Source organism: Cnephaeus nilssonii (assembly GCF_951640355.1).
Source record: "Cnephaeus nilssonii genome assembly, chromosome: 16".
NCBI lineage: Eukaryota > Metazoa > Chordata > Mammalia > Chiroptera > Vespertilionidae > Cnephaeus > Cnephaeus nilssonii.
In genome coordinates this window covers 39,936,053-39,955,977 of record NC_137087.1, presented here as the reverse complement: position 1 = coordinate 39,955,977, position 19,925 = coordinate 39,936,053, and the positions used below count along the sequence as shown (strand labels likewise).

Sequence of the window (19,925 nt, the reverse complement as noted above, 5' to 3'; positions counted from 1 at the left end):
GCTGCCAGGGACTTTAGAGAGTAACCAGGTCAAAGATCTTCATCAAGAATCAATAAACGAACATGAATGGGCTAGAGGAGGTGCATAAGCCTCAAACACCACACGTACCATTTGAAATAAACACTGCTTATGAAAATTTTTCTTGGGCAGCTATCTAGAGCTTTCATCAAATTCTCCAAGGAGTTAATGTGCCCCCCTTACCCCCAGAAAGGTTCATGAGCCACTTGCCAAGGTCACACCACTAACTAGTGTTTGAGCCAGGTCTCTTGCACAGATCCTTTTCTTCCTAATCACACTTATCTTGTTCATGTCCTCCACAGAACAATCAAGATGTAAGAACTTCCACAACCATTTCTTTCATCATACATATTTGCCAAAAGACCTCTTGGTATTATTTAAACAGTTCAAAAATATAAATTATTTTCTTCTTCCTCCTGGATTCATGTCAGCAAGTCACCTTATGATATGTCTTATTTGTTACAGCAAATAAATTTCAGGCACTATCTTACTGATTAAGATATTTTTATTCTTTTGTTGCAGAAGAGGACAAAACTAAATATAATTAAGAAAAAGAAAAATTATAAAAATGCGAGAGGCCCAGTGCATGAAATTCGTGCACGGGGGGGTGGGGTGGTGGTGGCGGTCCCTCAGACCAGCCTGCACCCTCTCCAATCAGGGACCCCTTGGGGGATGTCCGACTGCCGGTTTAGGCCCGATCCCGCACCAGCAGTCAGACATCCCTCTCGCAATCTGGGACCGTTGGCTCCTAAACACTTGCCTGCCTGCCTGGCCCCCTCCCAACTGCTCCTTGCTGGCCTGACTGGCCGCCCTCCAACTGCCCCCCTGCTGGCCTGGTCACCCCCTAACTGCCCCCCTGCCAGCCTGGTCGCCCCCTAACTGTCCAGAAGGAAGTCGGACGTCCAGAAGATGTCTGGTCACCGGGTCTAATTAGCATATTACCCTTTTATTAGTATAGATGGGCCCAGTGCGCGAATTCATGCACCTTGAAAAAGAACTGTGGGCAGCGAGGCTGCAGTAGGCACAGGGGCGGGTCTCAGACCCTCCCGACACAGCCCCTGGTCCCATCTGCCTGAAGCCCCACTCCCGCCGCCGCTCCCACGCACTGACAGCGCTTGCACCTGCTGATGGCGCGTAGCGATTGGGGGCGGTGCCAGCAGCAGGTGCAAACAGGGCTGGTGCTGTCAGCAGGTGCGAGTGGCAGCTGCTGCCCTGATCGCCCCTCAAGACCAGGGGGAGGTGGAGAAGCCCTCAGGGATGATTAGGGCCAGTGACCGCCACTCACACCTGCTGATGGAACCGAGTGATCGGGACCTGCACCGGGCACAGGCAGTGGGTGCGTGCGGCGGCTCTGGCACCTGCAGCTGGTGCGAGTGCCGGGTGGGACCACAGCACACCACACGGGAGCAAAGAATTTTTCAGTAACCACCAGAGGCTTGCCCCAATGGCAGTGACCGGCACCCCGCCTTGGTCTGGGTGCCCCTGCTCACCTGCTCCACCATCCCACCTTGGCCATCGCCCGCCATGTTCCGCACACGCCCCCTCGTGGTCTGCGCATATCATAGCAGCCAGTTGTTCAGTTGTTCGGTTGTTCCAGTTGTTCCACCATTCGGTCTATTTGCATTTTAGCCTCTTATTATATAGGATTCTTGATTTTGTGCTGGATACTATTTACACCATCTATCCAATGCTTCATCAAGAGAATATCCATTGCTCTAAGCCCAGTATAGTATCTAACATATTCAGAGGGAAGATAGAAAGCACCAGAAAAAGAGGGAAAATATAGGAAAGAACTTTTAGGAAAAGAACAAAAACAGTAACAAGGAACAATATGCAAAATATGAGCAAAATATTCCAGTCACCAGGATGTAAGTTATCGTCTAACCCTAAGAGAAAGGTGGGGAATAAAGGTAAGATACTGACTGAAGATGATGAAGAAAATTAACCACATGTGTGAATACTTTTCCATTTATGCCTACAGAAACATCTCCCAAAGACAGATACCAAACATACTTTGAGAAATGACAACATTAAAGTAACAAATAGAGAGCCTCCAAAAGGGACCAACTTCAAAAGGTGCAATCATTTGGCTATATAAATTCTGGTTCCTTTAAAAAAAGTTTTTAATCCAATAAATTTGTGTATCCCTATTATGTATTAGGCTCTATGTCTCTATGCAGAGACAAAAAAAGATATGTGCCCCATCTCCAGGGAGTTTGCATCTTACTAGAACGGACATATATACATACAAGTAATTACGGAAATCAAATACTTTGTCTTTACCTCATTCAATCCTCAAAAATGGCTGAAGGGTATACTGCCACCATCCACTTTTACAAAGCAATGTACAGAACTTGTGCATTGGATGTAAAGACTTGATTTCACAATTTTACACTTTCAGGGTTTTCTGATCCATGACAGCAAAACAACTAGCCTAACAGCCATTCTGACTCTTTTCTCCCTCATCAAATTCTTCACAAAACATAGTGGACATAATTTTTCAGGTGACTCTCCATTTTCACATGTTCGCACTTTCCTCAAAACAAAAATCAGATTCAAAGTTTAACTTCATTAAAGCTTCACAAAAAGGTTACTGGTATATCCATGTTATTTGAATTGTTAGTTATACTTCCAGGCAGGGACTAAATTTAATGTTATTTAAATCAATTATCTAGATATTACATTCTAATAAAGAGTCTGACAAGCACTCAAAAAATACCACACATGCCCTAACCAGTTTGGCTCAGTGGATAGAGTGTCAGCCTGCGGACTGAAGGGTCCCAGGTTCAATTCCAGTCAAGGGCATGTACCTTGGTTGCAGGCACATCCCCAGTGGGGGGGGGGGGGGGGGGTACAGGAGGCAGCTGATCAATGTTTCTCTCTCATCGATGTTTCTAACTCTCTATCCCTCTCTCTTCCTCTCTGTAAGAAATCAATAAAATATATTTTTTAAAAAAATACCACACATGGCCCTAGCTAATTTGGCTCAGTGGATAGAGTGCTGGTCTGCAGACTGAAGGGTCTCGGGTTCCATTCTTGTCAAGGGCACATGCCTGGGTTTCAAGCTCCATCCCTAGTAGGGGTGTGTAGGAGGCAGCCGATCAATGATTCTCTCTCATCATTGATGTTTCTATCTCTCTCCCCCTTTCCTTTCCTCTCTGAAATAAATTATATATATATACATATTTTTTTTAAAAAATACTACACATGTATCCAAGCCCCAGTTTTTCAAGTCCCAAATCATGTGCCACAATGCTACAAGAGTGACTGTTCTAGCTCTGGAAGGTTTGGCTCAGTGGATAGAGCATCGGCCTGCAGACCAAAGGATCCCAGTTTGATTCCAGTCAAGGGCATGTACCTTGGTTGCAGGCTCTTCCCTGACCCAAGCCTTGGTCGGGGTGCGTGCAGGAGGCAACCAACCGATGTCTCTCACATCGATGTTTCTCCCTGTCTTTCCCTCTTTCTTCCACTCTCCCCAGAAATCAATAGAAAAATATCCTCGGACGAGGATTAACAAAACAAACAAAATAAAAAACAATTAAAAAAAGAGTGACTGTTCTAAAACACAATTCAAAGCATGTTGCTCATGCTTTAAAAACCTATTCACGGGCCCAGCAGATGTGGCTCAGTGGTTGAGGGTTGACCTATGAACCAGGAGGTCAAAGTTCTATTCCTGGTCAGGGCACACGCCGGGGTTCCGGGCTCAGTCCCCAGTAAGGGGCATACAGGAGGCAGCTGATCAATGATTCTCTCTCATCACTGATGTTTCCATCTTTCTCCCTTCCTCTCTGAAATAAATAAAAATATATATTTTAAAAAGCCATCAACAGTCCTATGCACTGCCACACCTTATAGAATCCATTCAAATTGCTTATAGTTCTGTCACACAAATTCCATAATTTAGCCTTAACCTTTATGCCTCAGTTTTTGACACTATACCTCACAATCTATGATAGATGCTATATTCCAGACAGTCATATTAATGAGCATCTGCAGTCCCAAAAGTGCTGTGCCATTTCACAAATTAATTCTGCATATGCTGTGTTATGTGCTTGTACTGGCCTCAGCCTCATTCCAATGCAAACCCCTCATTAGTAAAAGATTTAGCCTTCATGTTTAATCTCCGTGAAGAGTTCCCTAACTTCCACCCCGAAGTTAATCACTCCTTCTTCAATGCTACTGCTGCATCCTTATAGCTTCTTTTACAACACTAATCAGGTAATATTGTAAGTATTGATTTATATGACTCCTCCATCTTGAGTTTATTAATATCCTGTTTATCTAATTTCCTTAGTGCTTCATTTATATAAGGCTCAACAACATTGTGAATGAATAAATGGTAAGAAAATTGCAAACTTGCCAAAACCGGATTGGTTCAGTGGATAGAGCATCGGCCTGCGGACTGGAGGGTCCCAGGTTCGATTCTGGTCAAGGGCATGTACCTTGGTTGCGGGCACATCCCCAGTGGGGGGTGTGCAGGAGGCAGCTGATCGATGTCTCTCTCTCATCGATGTTTCTAACTCTATCCCTCTCCCTTACTCTCTGTAAAAAATCAATAAAATATATATTTTTTTTTAAAAAAAGAAAATTGCAAACTAACTCATAAGAACTGTATATGGATGGTTAGCTAGGAGGATCCAAAAACAAAACCAAAAAGGCTCAGTAGCAATCTTTAAATTTCTGAAGGGAAAATATGAAAAAGACCTGACATTCTTTGTGGCTCTACAAGGCAAAATTAGGACCAGGAATATTACAGAGCTACACTGTGCTTCCACATAAAGAACCTTCTAACGATTAATAACACTGTCTTAGGGAAATTGAGCTCCTTGTTGGTGAAAGAATTCAAGTAGAGGCTAAACAATAACACCCATCAGGTGCCTAAAAACTAAGAGTAAAGAGGCAGAAACTTAGCTCTGCGGTTGTTGTTACTTTGTTGTTTTGTTTTGTTGACATTTTGTGCAAGCCTAACCTAGAAGTACTTCCTGAACTGATGATAGAACATATGATACAATCTATGATAGATGCTATATTCCAGAGCAAAGTTGAAATCCTTCTTTTCAACCAAGGCAATTGGCTTTTTTTTTCTACAGGTAGTTATGATGTTTCCATCAAATGGACAACTAAATTTAAAAAATGTATTTTGGTGGTTTCATATAAGAGCAAAACAAACTTATCTCCTCATTAAAACATGTACCTAGTTATTATTTTATTCAAGAATTATTTTATTCAAGTAAGTTTTATAGTGATTATCCTCTAAATTTTTCCTTCAGGCAGTATAATTCTCTGCTGTTTTATTAGTATGCCCAATATTAAAAGTCAACCACTGTTCTACTATTCTTGACTGTAATAATAGGCTTCTGGGAGTATATCACAAAGGTGGGCATCATCCTCTGGTTATATGTTCAATTGTTGTGCCAGTTATGTTATATAATAATTTATCCATCAAAAGCTTTATTTTATTAGTCTTTATTTAACAGATTTTGGTGATCAACACCCAATTCTGAATCACAACAAATCCTTTGTTTTCCAAATAACACCCAATGATTATTTTAAAAAACAAACAACTTAAATTTTAACACTCCTCAAAAACACAGACTTACTCAATTGAGACCTTTTTACTAATTTAAAACTTCAATAACTTACTTCAGAACTTAAATTTTTACAATATATCTTCCTAGTAATGAACAATTATTTTTTTCCTCACGGGTGAGAAATTTTAATTCTGTTCACTAGATTTACCATGCATGGTGCTTGTAATAGAAATTTTTCTTTCAGCACTGGAACTCAAGTAAGAAAACACTGGGTAAAACTGTATATTTTATTTATTTTAAAACTGTATATTTATTTATTTTACCCTTTGATACATGTATTTTTTAATAATACCTGAATCTATCATACAACTTAAACTTTTAAATCTAAATTAAACCTTATATACAACTGGTTATTAAAAAAAAAACATTTCACTTGCACGATATAGCCTATTAAAAGGCCATGAGGGGATGAGGGCATTAGGGAAGTTAAAAGGGGAGAGGCAGAGCAGATATCTTTAAAGGAAAGAGGTTGCCAGAAACATCCACAAAGGCACTGAGGTAAGCAGAAAAATAAATATGGAGATAATCTGTAATACTCTGAAGCCCACAGGCCAAAGTACAGAGCTAAATTCCAGCTAACAATTATTCTCTACAATCACTCTCTGTACAAACCTCTTCAAACTCGTTCTCTAACAGTTTCTCCTGTCTCTAACCATACCTCTACATACCTCCACACTCTCCAATTTTATCTTCTTTCTTACCACCTTACCTGGAATTGTATAAAAACAAAGTATTTATCTTCAGTTTTATTTTATATTTCCTGTCCTGCTTTTCAAAAGCAGGTAACATGATCACTTTATGCTTGTTTTTAGTGATTTTAGAGAGGAAGCTATATATATATAGTGATTTTAGAGGGGAAGCTGTGTGTGTGTGTGTGTGTGTGTGTGTGTGTGTGTGTGTGTGTGTGTATGTATGTATGTATATATATATATATATATATATATATATATATATCTGGTTCCTCCTGCATGAATCCTGACTGAGGACCAAATCTGAGACCTGGGTATGTGCCCTGACTGGGAATGAAAACAGGTGACCTTTTGGTGAATGGTACTACACCCAACACTGGCCAGGGTATTATGTTCGTTGTTGTTTTTTAACAAAAAGATTAAACTGTTGTAGTCTTTAAATAACTTTTTCCTGGGACAACAGAAAAGTATTTTACCTACTTGACTATAAGAAGACTACCAATAATCTAGATGAAAACCAGATTTGGAAATTCTAAATAATGGATAGTTGTACATTACAGTATTTGGGAAAATATGAAAAAATAGCACATAATTTGATTTCAAAACTATCATGTTCAGTTCCAAACTTAGAATGTTTTAATCTGTGTATGATTAGAAACAGGCAGATGAAATATTTTTTAACCAAGAAAAGTATCCCAAAATAAAATTCAAATTAAAAAGAAACCTCCAGGCTGGTGTGGTTAAGTGGTTGAGCATTGACCTATGAACAAGGAGGTCACAGTTGGATTCCCAGTCAGGGCACAGGCAGGGGGGTGGGAGGGGGGGGGTTGCAGGCTTGATCCCCAGTAGGGGGTGTGTGGGAGGCAGTAGACCGATGATTCTCTCATCATTGATGTTTCTGTCTCTCTCTCCCTCTCCCTTTCTCTCTCTGAAATTAATAAAAACATTTAAAAAAAAAGATAAGTCAACAGCAAAATTCAAAGGTAATCTAAACACATTACCAAGTTCACTGTCAAACTAGCTCTAAGTAGGTATATAACTTGTAGCTTGGTTTCCTAAAGTAAACTCTTAATTTCAAGAGAGAGCCTGCTGAAAACTCAAGAGAGTCACATGGGTTTCCCTCTCTTCCTTTTGGCCACAGAAATAAGTGCAAGGAAGGCTGAAGCAGCAAATTCTAAAGGGGAATAAGCCATGTGTAATGTGCAGGAGTTTTTCTTAAAGGCATGGAAAAAGAATTATAACTAGCAGCAGAAGGAAGGAAAATTAGCACCCTTTTTGCTAAGTTGTAAATAAGGAGAGGTAAATGACTCCACATTAAAGAGACCTGAGTGAAGTTTTGTGCGCTAAAGTTAAAGAACAAGCAAACATGGCTATCTAAATAGCATACAATGAAAGTAAAAGACCCTTCCTACTAATAAAAAGGAAGCTCAGATTTAATTAGGCAGAGATAAATTCTCAACTAGTGAAGGTTAGGAAAATACTTCTACATTTGTATTTGTATCTGTTCTCTGTTGTATCTCTATACTCATCAATTACATTGTACATAACAATGACCCAATTTTAAATAAACAAAGCAATTTGAGATATAAATATATGCTGTAACTTCTTTCAGTAATTACCTCAGGAGACCTGCCTATCAACAATTATTTCAGTAATTATAGTCTGGGAACCACCTGTATCAGAATCACTTGGAAGTACTACTTGGTACATATTTGGATTCCTGCTGGACCCCACCCAAGATGTACTCAATCAAAGGAGATGGGGGGCTCAAGGCATCTGCATTTCTAACCTGCCCCTTACTCCCCCTATTTAAAACACTAAAGTTTAAGAATTACTGGAGTAGGGTCCAAGCAACTATTAACTAGAACTACCTGGGGACAATGCTTACTGTAGCTAACGGAGTTCCTAGGAAAAATAGCCTCCAAAGGGAATGACTTTCCCTTTCTGAGTAATACATTAGAGATGGCTAACAGATGGATCACCTCAAAAGCTCCAAATGTTTCCATTTCCCCCCAAAACTTTCCTACCACAACATACTAAGTATGAAATGTATGAGTAAGCCAAGTTAAACATTTCATGAACTTAAACTTAAAAATTGGCTTTGCCTGTCTAAGAAAGGTCCTTAAAACAATAAAAGATACAAATAGTTTAATTTTTCTCAACATCCCCTCCTTTTAGTTCCTTCTCAAATTTGTTTTAGTCAAAGCTTCAAGACTTCTGGAAATTTTATATCACTACACTAGAGTCCATTTTAACACCCATCTAATCCAAAATAAAACTTATGTTTAAAATCTACTACACAAATTGTGTAATGTTTCTTCAGGTAGTATACATAAAATTCATTCGTCTCTTCCTTTCTTAAAACCAGTGGATTTAGCGATGGGATTGGGGAAGGGACAGTGGTGGTCTTGCTGTAGTTTAAATAATGACATTTGAATCCTCACTATATGCCATATAATAAATACAAAGCACTTAGAATATTACCTCATTTAACCTTCATGACAATCCCATGTGGTAGGTATCACTATCATCCCCATTTTATGGAGGAGTTGCTTACGGTCCAGAGAGGTCAAGTAACATGTCCATAATTACACAACTAGTAATCGAATTTAAACCCAGGCACTTATCTAACTTCATAACTAGAATTTTTAACCACTACAATCTCCTGTAGTTTGAAGATGTCACCTGCCAAAAGAAAGTACCCTGAATTCGACTAGGTAGAGGTTGTGGATTCTGGAGAATCTAATTTTTTTAAAATGTGCTTTTAGGAGATTTTGAAGTTTAACAAAGGCTAAGAATAAGAACTATTGCACTACTAGTTCACCAAAGTCAAGCACTGGCCACCTTTGAGAAATAACTCATGGTCATAAAGTTCAAGCCTCAAATTCTAGTTCATTAATTAGAATTTACTTACTACACCTCTCATCCCCCGTACCCTCTCCCATTCCAAAGAAGTAGAAGAAAAAAAATCTAGCATTTTCTAAAGAAAAAAATTAGAGCTGCTAGCAAATAAAATATTTCATTGGCAACAGCACTGTCGGTTTTCCATAGAGTATTAAACAATGCATAAAGTGATCCCTGAAGTTCCTTCTACTTTAAACATTTTTGACTTTACAGTAAAACACAACTGCTCCCCAAATAAAAACCCTTTAGTCAATAACCCCATGCCAAATAAAGTGTGAGGTTTAAGTAACAGAATATACAGCAGGTCCTTGAATAACATTGTTTCATTATAACACTGATGAGATGCCAAGATACTGTAGGACCTTAACTCTTGTTTATATCAATTAACCTAGAGTAAAATTGGTTTTGTTATGCACCATTTCACTTAAAGTTTTGCAACCTATTGAAGATGTTAAGTGAGGACTTAGTGTACAGATGTTGCTTTCTAAGTTGTGACAAATGTACTACAGTAATATGATGTTGACAATATGGGAACAGGGTGAGCAGTATGGGAGAACTTCTGTATGTAATATCTGTGTAACTTTTCTGCAAATCTAAAACTATTCTAAAATAAAAAATATTTTTAAAAAATCTATGTCCATTTTGAGTAATACAGAAAATTTCTACTGAACAACAACTAACTCCAAGTTAATATTGGAGGAATAGTCTGCTTTGCTTACTGGGGTATAATGTTAAAATATGAACACTTTAACATTTCAAAATGATATGTTCGAGCTCTTAAAATTATCTTAGTCCCACAAAAATTGGAGTTTCCCAAAACCATTCTACCATATTTATATTCATATTAGAGGCCCAAGTGCATGAAAATTCATGCACTGGGGGCGAGGGGGAGGGTCCCTCAGCCCGGCCTGCCCCCTCTCACAGTCCAGGAGCCCTCAGGGGCGGGAGGCGACCCAGTGATCAGGGGAAGGTGATGCCCCAACACACCTCTACTGCTGCCACTGCCAGCAGCGCAAGCCTCAGCTGGCCCTGGTTACCTGAGCCTCAGGCGCCCCTGGGCGGCTGGGCAGCCGCCATCCGAGACTTGCCTGCGCCGTGGGCCGGCCCTGCCCCACCGTGCGCCTGCTGCCCTCTGGGCTGGGCTGAAAGGACTGTGGGAATCCAGTGGCAGGCACAAGGAGCGGCTGGACCTGCCTGAAGGTGGGTCCGGCCGCACTGTATGCCTGCCAACCCCCCGTTGGGGCTGAAATGACTGGGGACTCCAGCAGGGCTGAGGAGATTGGGCGCCTCCATCTTGTGGCTATGGGTGCCACCATCTTTGTGACGGTGTGATGTCAATTTGCATATTTCCTCTTTATTAGATAGGATTATCATATCTCTAACCATCCACCTTAAAACCATGACTGAATTCCTTGAACTAATGCTGGACTTCCCACGGTTTAGTGTAAGTCCCTATTCCCTATAGTGTTTTGTGGTTGGTTGTTTTGTTTATTATTATTTTTTTTTTTATTTTTTTTTTAAGAAAATACTGAATCTCAGGGAAGGAGTTGGGATGGGAGTCAGACACAGGGAAAAGATTTTTTTTTAAGTTTTTATCTCCTCCTCACTGATGAGATGATGACAGTGGGGGTAGTAGTGCCTACCTAGCATTTCAAAACTTTTATAGACAGGAAAGGGCTAAGGATCAGAAGGAATGTTACTTCTAGGTCTCCCACTGTCAAGTCACAATAAACACAGAGATGCCCATGTGAAGCTGAGGCAAGCCCCCAAGAAGGAAAGAACTACAATACACCTCATCTGGAAGGGAGAGGAAGCAGGAGGTCATGACCGTGGTCCCATCCTGAACCAAATTCCTTCCTTTCCCATAACATTTCTGCCCCAGTCAATGAAGCTCCTGCCAATGATGTATCTAACGGAACATAACTTTCTAGTAATAGATATATTGCTGTAAAATGTTCCCCTTTACTAAGGTAAAACAAACCTGAGCTATTCTTTAGAAGTATTTCTGTTACAGGAAAGAGAGAAAGCAGGAAGAAGGAAAAGATGGAAGATAATCAGGTGGGAGAGAAAAGAGCCCCAGGTGAACAGCAGTTGTGATGGAATGTAAACCTGAACTGAAAACTAGGAATCCTGGTTTCCTGGTTTATAATCCCAGATCTGCCAGTAGCTAACTAAACTACCTTATTTAGACAGTGAGCTTCCTCATCAAAAAATGAAGTAAGGGTAAGGGTTGCACCTAAGAATAAGAATACATCCTAGAACAAGATGTCCCCAAAGGGCTTCAGAGCTTCAGAGTTGAGAATGATACCTGTGCACAGGAAGAAAAAAGCCTCTTAGGTTGCAGGAACAAGGAAAATTTCTGATTATTCTGCCTGGGGATGGAAGATTGTTCAAAATTACTAGGTACAAATTAGTACTTATAGAACAGTAGAGGGAGAGTCCATGCAAGTTGCCAATTCAACACAACCTGAGTGGGGTTCTTTATACCAGCACTAGGTATTATAGATTCAGAGATGAATGTCATAGTCTCTGCCTTTAATGTGTTCAGAATCCAGTTAAGGTTTTGGCCAAACACTAGGAGAAAAACTGTGCCTGTCTGACACTCTCCTTTCCCATTAATGTTATATAAAGGACGCAATGACACCTAGAATCTTCACAGATTGCAATTAAGAAAAATGAGGCTTAAAGAAATTAACTTCAGGGTACTAAGTTTTCTAACTTCAAACCCAGTGGTCTGATACACATGATTAGTGTGGCCATATGAATGTCAACTAGCTACATTAATTAAAATCCTATTAACCTAGAGGATAAAGAAAAATTTAAAAATTATATCAAAAGTCCTGCCTACAGTTAACAATATGAAAGCCTTTTATAATAGATGTGCCTTATTATTCATTAATTGCAATGCATAATCCCCACTAGCTTGTACTCCACCTCCAAGTTAAAGATCATAACCATTGTCCAAACCATCTCTATTCCCAATGGGTGGTGTTGAGCAAGTACTGTGGGTACAATGGTTGAATTAGTGATCTCCAAAGTCCCTCCCAGGTCTAAAATTACCTGACACCTGACATCAAAACATGATCAATAAACACATAAAGGCCACACAAGGTCACAAATATATACACTTAACTCATCTAGAGAGTTTTTAAAATTCTGCCACTACAAGCTTTAAAAATATATATATATATATATATATATATATATATATATATATATATATATATATTTAAATATATTTTATTGATTTTTTACAGAGAGAAAGGGAGAGGAAGAGAGAGCCAGAAACATTGATGAGAGAGAAACATCAATCAGCTGCTTCCTGCACACCCCCCACTGGGGATGTGCCCCCAACCAAGGCACACGGCCCTGACCGGAATCGAACCTGGGACCCCTGAGTCCGCAGGCCGACGCTCCATCCACCGAGCCAAACCTGTCAAGGCAAGCTTTAAGTACCCTATATTTTTGCAACTACAGGCACAAATGCAGATCTTACTACTCTATATATTTTGTCCTATGAGTAACAAAAAATTAGGATTTCCCAATCTTGATTTAAACAACTTTATAACTTATTTGTAAATTTATACAAGCCGGGAAAATAAGGGATAATAAAATAGAAAAAAGAATAAGAAATATTAATTACAATCAGAAAATTGTGACTGTGTCTACAATGCACACTAATTGTATAATCCTCTAAACTTGAGCTGTAGAATTTGTTTATTTCTGCTGTTTGTGAAGATCCCTGAAAAAGGAACAAAAACACAGGAGAGAGAACTCTGAAAGAGAGGGTTTTACAAATTGGGAATACTATCCCATTTGCTTATAGATTAAAAAAAAAAAGCGGGTCAAAATCTAACTCAAGGGAGATTGCTTTTGCTCTTCACTGATGTGCATTAAGATGGGTACTTTTTGATTATTTACTTATCCCTGGCAAACCAACAAGGCACCATTCTGAAATCTGGAATGTCCAGGACCATAATTTAATTTCAAGAAAAGCAGGTCAAATGACATAAATAATACCGTAAAAACTTAAAATGAAATTGCTGAAAAAAAGTGGAGGGCTATCTGACAGAAGCAGAGAAGAGGGATTTTCTAGATTAAACTGACATCGTAATTTGGCTTAGGCTGGGATCAAATTCTAAACACCAAACTGCATTTGAATAAAGGCCACTGGGGTGTGTGTGGGGGGGGGGGGGGGAGACGGTTAAGCACTGTGAAATACAACCTCTTCTAATTTCAAGAATTCCCAAACTATTTGAATGGATTTGATTCCACGTAGGCAGCTGTGCAAAATGATTTCTCTTTCTCTATCACAATCACAAACCTACACACACTGCCCCTCTTCCCCCACATCCTATTCCTTGTAGTACGATTAAAAAAAAAAAAATTGGGGGGACGGAGTAGGCTGTCTGCTTTCCCAGAAGAGGCAAAACTGTAGATTGGGCACTACCAGGCTGGCAGGTACCGAATACCAAAAACCAGGTGTGAACGGCAGGTACAGCCAGCCTCCGGGCCACAGGGGCACAGAAAGGTCCGCTCCCCGGAGCTCACGGGGACAGACAGCACAATGCAGACCCAGTTCCCCTTCCCCGGTGACAAATCAAAGCGCAGTCCGGGCGCCAGCGAGAGCCCGCGCGGAGGCGGCCCCCAGCCGCGCTCGGCCAGCACGCGGCCCGGCCCGAACACGCCCCGAGCCCCGCGCAGCCAGCGCTGTACCTGGCAAAGAAGTCGGCGAAGCCGCCGCTCCGTCGAGCCCGGGCCGAGGTCCCCGCGGGGCCCTGCTCCGCGACGGACGAGGGCCCCGGCGGCCCCGCCGGGGGCAGGTGGTCACGGGCGCTCTGGCGGCGGCTCACCTCGAACGTGTTCCGCGAGCTCAGGTGGACGTCGGAGAAGCCGGAGCGCGGCTCCGCGCCTGCGCCCCCTCTAGTCCTCTCGGCCGAGGTGGCGGGGGACGCGCCTTCCTCGGGACCCCCCGCTCCGGCTCCCGGCTGCTCCGAGTCCTCGCTGCTGCTGCCGCCGCTGGCCGGGCTGTCCGCCGCCGCCGCCAGGCAGCAGCTCCGCAGCGGGTCCTCGAGCGGTGTGGCCCAGTCGGACCGGCGGCCCGCAGCGTCCGTGCCCTCGTCGCCGGGCCCCTCCAGGGGGAGGCGGTGGTGGCGTGGATCCCGACCGCCGGCGCGCGCCAGCCCGCGAGCCTCCTGCAGGTCGCGACAGTCCCGGCCCGGCAGAAAGCCCGAGTCCCCGTTGGTCATGCCTCCGTGCCGCGGCGCGCTGGCATCCGCCGCCTCCGCGCCTCGGTGCTTGGAGCCCGGGGCTTGGTGCGGGGCTGCCGAGGGCGCGGGAGCGCGGCACTGGCCGGCGGGGAGCGGACAGGAGCACAGCCCGGGCTCCAGCTGCCCCCCGGCCGCCGCGAGGTAACGCCGAAGGAGCTGCTGAGGCGGCGTTTCCTCCTCCTCCTCCCCCTCCTCCGGCGGCTCCACAGCGCCGACGCCTCCGCCAAAGCCGCCCGTGGCCCGGATCATCTTCCCGTCCTGGCCCGCCGACTCGGGCGCCGGCACGGGGAGTAACTTGGGGTTCCTTCCCGAGCAGGCTCCGGCATCCTCCGGACCCACCATCTGGGCCGGGTGAGCGCCGCCCGAGGAGGCGGCGGAAGAGTCCCCGGCGCAGGCTCGGCCCGGGTACAGCCCTAGGTGCCGGGGCCGCGGCGGCCGCCGCCGCAACCTTCCCAGGCCCACCCCTCCCACCCGGGGTTCGGGCAGTTGCGGGAGGGCGGCCAGTGCCTGGGTGTGCGCACGCGCAAAAGCCGGACCGGTCAAGCCCGGACCGGGAGATTCCGCGAACCATAGAGACGCCAGCTAGAGAGGCCCTATCCCTAACACTCGGGCGGCCAATCTGGGATCCGCCATCTGGATGGTGGAGGTTGGTTGGTCCGCTCCGAGTCTGACAGTTCTTACAGGAGCACGGGTATGACTCGCTTAGCAAAAATTCACTCGACGTACTTAATTTATAGGAGACTACAAGGTGTTAGATCCTTCCAGCTCTAATTACCCTTTTACATCCATCTTCTCCATCACCATTGCCACAATTTAGGGCTTCATCTTCCCAAATACTACTGACGTTATCTTATCTAGCACCACGCTTCATTGCATCGCTTTCCTGAAAGATTTCCTTTATCACTCAAGGAGGGAGAGGAAGTAGGCAGAGAGGGACTATTGAAATAATTCCAGCACCCTGTGAAAACGGATTAAAATGGGGTGATAATCACTGAGTGGAAATGAAGTGTGTTTAAGTAGAGGGAGGAACCAGCAATTACTACAAAACCTTTTGAGATGGAAACTGATGTGGTCTGAAGAAATAGGAATTGGAAAAAGTTTATTAATAGGGGAAATATATCTGGTAAAGTAAAAGACACAGACTATCCAGCATCTAGTTAGAAGTCTAAAACTTGAGCTAGAACTTAGATGGACATGCAAATTGAAGTCATCTGCATAATGAGTGACAGCATCTAAGGAAGAAAGAATAAAGATGGAGGTACAGCAGAGACTCAAAAGTGTCATTTCAGCATAAACAAAGAAGTTGTATTGGCAAGGATCAAAGAGGCACTACTTGTGGATAAAATGAAGCAGCAAATATAGACCACTCATTCTAAAAGTATGTCAATGAAAGAGAGGGCAGAAATAGAATGCAGTAGTAGAGGAAGCAGCATTGTCAATCTGTAAAAGCCTTTCTTATAAATATACTGTATATACATATACACAAAAAGAGTGAATATAACCAATATATGAGTGGTAATACATATGCTTTTTAAAAAAGGACGTCCAGTCACTTCAAGCTCAATATATTCAAGTGTAAACTCACAAATGCCTCCTCCGAATTTGCTCCTATTGAAGCATTCCATATATCACTGAATGACAGTATTATATCATTATCTTATCTCATTAGCCAAGTGTAGTGGATGTGGACTGAATTGTGTCCCTCAAAAAGTTATGTGCAAGTTGTAACCCCCAGTACCTGTGAGTTTATTTAGAAAAGCGTTCTTCAGATGCAAGTATGGTAAGGCTCTCAAAATGAAATAATCCTGGATTGGACATCCTCCCTCTCCTCATAGAGCTAATAATTTGGTGCCCTCATATAAGACAGAAGCACAGGGAAGTCCATGTGAAGACAGGAGCAGAGATGAAAGTGATGCATCTACAAGCCAAGGAACACAAAAAATTGCGGACAGATACCATAAGTTAGGAGAGAGACATGAAATAAATTCTTAGAGCCTTCGGAAAAAATCAATCCCACCAACACCTTGATTTCAGATTTCTAGTCTCCAAAACTGTGAGAACAACTTTTTGTTGTTTTAAGCTACCAAGTTGTGGTAATTTGTTATCACAGCCCTAGGAAACTAATACATCAAGTACTCATTAAAGTCTGTTGTATCTCTATCTTTATTTTTAATCATATAATACAGTGTTATCAGCTATGCTAACCATTTTTTACATTAGATCCTCTGAAATGAGATAACTGAAAGATGCTTACAAACTTTCAGCTGCAAGATGAATAAGGGTGAGGATCCAATGCAAATGTCTTAAATTTATTCACTTCACATTATTTCCTCCCACCCAGACTAATTTGCCATCATCTCATTCCTAGGTGACAGAATTAACCTCCAATCGTTCTCCGCACATTCACCAGGGGCCACATCCAAATAATTCTCCATGCTGCAGCCAAAGTACTTTTTAAAAATATATATATTTTATTGATTTTTTACAGAGAGGAAGGGAGAGGGATAGAGAGACAGAAACATCGATGAGAGAGAAACATCGATCAGCTGCCTCCTGCACACCCCCTACTGGAGACGTGCTCGCAACCAAGGTACAAGCCCTTGACTGGAATCGAACCTGGGACCCTTCAGTCCGCAGGCCAACGCTCTATCCACTGAGCCAAACTGGTTAGGGCCAAAGTACTTTTTTATAAACACAAATCTGATCATGTCAGTGTCCTGCTTTTTTAGTCATCATTGTATTAACCTTTCAACCTTTTAAAAGGAACACCTTTTCCTTAGTTTTCCATTACTCTGTTTCCTTTTTTTCTCTTACATTTCTGGCTGTTTCTTCTAAGTACTCTTTGGGAGGGTTCTTCCTTAATCAAAATGTAGTGGCTTCCTATTTTCTTAACCCTAGAGACAAAATCTTTTTTTCATGACCTATTAAGCTCTTTATGGTCTATTTTCTAGCCTCCTCTCCCACTTTTCTCCCAGATGCCCTGAATTTCAGTTACATTGGCCTTCTTTTCATTCTAGCTGCTACAAAGCTGTTTCTCCAAGATTGTATAGCTAGAATGTTTCCCAAGATGATCTGGGTCTTTGTTGTATACATCTCCAGCCTCATCTCACATTTATCTTCTCATCATGTTTCAGACACATGGCCCTTTTCTCTGTTTCTGAAATTGTGTGCTAAGTAAGCCCTTTCTCCCTAAGGATCTTTGTGCATGAGAGGACTTTTCCCCACCTTGCCAATCTATCTTCTACTCTTACTTCAGGACTCAGTTTGTTTTTTAAATGGGTTTTAGAAGAGAGGGAGAAAGATGGTGTGTGGGGGGTGGGGGGAGGGAGAGAAACATCGATTTGTTGTTCCACTTACTTGTGCATTCAATGGTTGATTCTTGTATGAGCCCTGACTGGGATCAAACCAGCAACCTTGGCGTATTGGGACAACACTCTAACCCAGTGGTCGCCAACCGGTGTTCCGTGAAGTCCAAAAGGTTGGTGACTACTGGTTTAAGGAAACCTTTGGAGCAGTGGTTGCCAACCGGTGGTCTGAGGACCAGTGGTGGTCCATGAGTTCTGAAAGTAACCAACTGAGCTACCCAGTCAGGGCAGGACTCAGTTTTAATGTCAGCTTCTCAGAGAAGCCTTCTTTGACCTCTCCTCCAATTGCTTAGATTTGTTATGTTTTTATAACACTACAATTTTGTTTTTTGGGGGACTAGTATTTGTACACACACACACACACACACACACACACACACACACACCACAATGCAAGCTCTGCAAGGAGAGGGAGTGTGTCTGTTTTGTTCATCTTTTTAGCAATAGTATCCAGCACACTGCCAAGCACATAGTAACTGTTCAATAAGCAGTCATTAAAGAAATAGATGAATAAGCAGATGTGTCTATCAAAATAAAATGTGTCTATCAGAATAAAACTATCAAAATATGTGTCTAGTCCCCAAGAAATTCTCAACTCAACAGATTAAGCATATCTGTAATCCTCAAGACCATGATTCAGAAACTGCCTGATGCTGATTTCTATTTATACTCTTGGACACATGCAATTTCATCTTTTATGGATGAATGTTTAACCCAAATGATTTGTTTTGTGTGAGTATGCACTACTGAAACATAAAATAACCATGGGTTGTCCTCTTATATACTGGTCTGAAAGCTGTGAGTCTTTGTTGATGAACTGATTAAATAAAAATGTGATAAGTATGTTCATTTGAAAATCAGTTGACAGGACGTGGAATATATTTGGTATCAAAATCCAAATGAAAATTCTGCAAAGCAATGGGAATGAACAATCTTCTGTGGGACCATGTGACTTGTATTGCTACTGAATTCATCTTCAACTTCCACAAATGGTTTAAAAATTCCATGCATGCCTGGCAAAGCCTCAGCTGGTAAAAGAGGATGACTAGGACTAAGGTTGTGGATTATAGTTAGATTACAAGTATGGAAAGGATGAATATTGCAGATTAACTCAACAGGATGAGATATATGTCAGAAATGAATGATATAAGATCACAGAGCAGCTGCTGTTTGGTGAGCCACAGGGAGACAGCCACAAACCAAGTTTGGGCATCGTCCCATGCACCAAAAGATTACTGATTCAATGTGATTCCCATTCAGGGCACATGGGTTCCAGCACATGCCCAGGTTTCAGGCTGGATCCCCAGTAGGGGGCACGCATGAGGCAGCCAATGTTCCTTCCACTCTCACATTGATGTTTCTCTTTCTCTGTCCCTCTCCCTTCCCCTCTCTCTAAAAATTAATTAAAATATTATTAAAAAAAAAAAAAGAAAGAAAAGAGACAGATGCACACTGGTCCTTGTGGAAGCAAACTGACGCTACATGTCAGGAGGCCAGGTATGGTTACTACTGGGATTCTGTCAGAAGGAAATCACTTAAAAGGATAAAATAAAAGCTATACAAATGTGCTCATAGAAAAATATTAAGTAGTTAGAAATCAGAAGTTACCTAAATTGTCAATAATGTGGGAAGTGTAGGAAAAACTAGGTATATCAAATATTTCTAGAGAAATATGAAGACAATTAAAATTATTGAAATATGAGTGGAGAAATATGAGGATAGTTCATAAATAATATTAAAAAGTAGAGACATAATTGCATATCATAATTACAATTATGTATAAAACTGCATATGTAGCTTGATAAAGGTCAAAAGGACAGACATGAAAAGAGAATGATGGAATTTGTTTAGATTTTTTATACTTTTCCTTTTTGTCATATTTTAAAAAGTGATTAAATGGGAACTCTTTAAAATGATTCTCTAAAATTAATTTCCAAATACATGCCATAGTGAATTGTGAAGAAACAAGAGTTGCAACTATTTTTTTAGGCTGTAAGATAGCATTGAGCTAAATTTGGAGGACAAAGCATTCACAAGCCTACATTTAAAAATTATAGACAGACTTCCAAAAACAATGACAGATTCTGC

At 41.9% G+C, this 19,925-nt stretch overlaps 1 protein-coding gene across 2 annotated transcripts in view; it reads right to left on the bottom strand.

The window, feature by feature from the left end:
* TBC1D12 (TBC1 domain family member 12) overlaps positions 1-14,980 on the bottom strand; it is an 83,820-nt gene extending 68,840 nt beyond the window's left edge. For both annotated transcript variants that reach the window (XR_013814799.1, XM_079794349.1), the window contains exon 1: positions 13,919-14,980. Coding sequence is in view for 1 of the 2 variants with exons in the window: in XM_079794349.1 (XP_079650475.1) it covers positions 13,919-14,814 (896 nt within the window). In the remaining variant the exon portion in view is untranslated. The remainder of the gene's footprint in view (positions 1-13,918) is intronic.
* Positions 14,981-19,925: the final 4,945 nt, after the last annotated feature.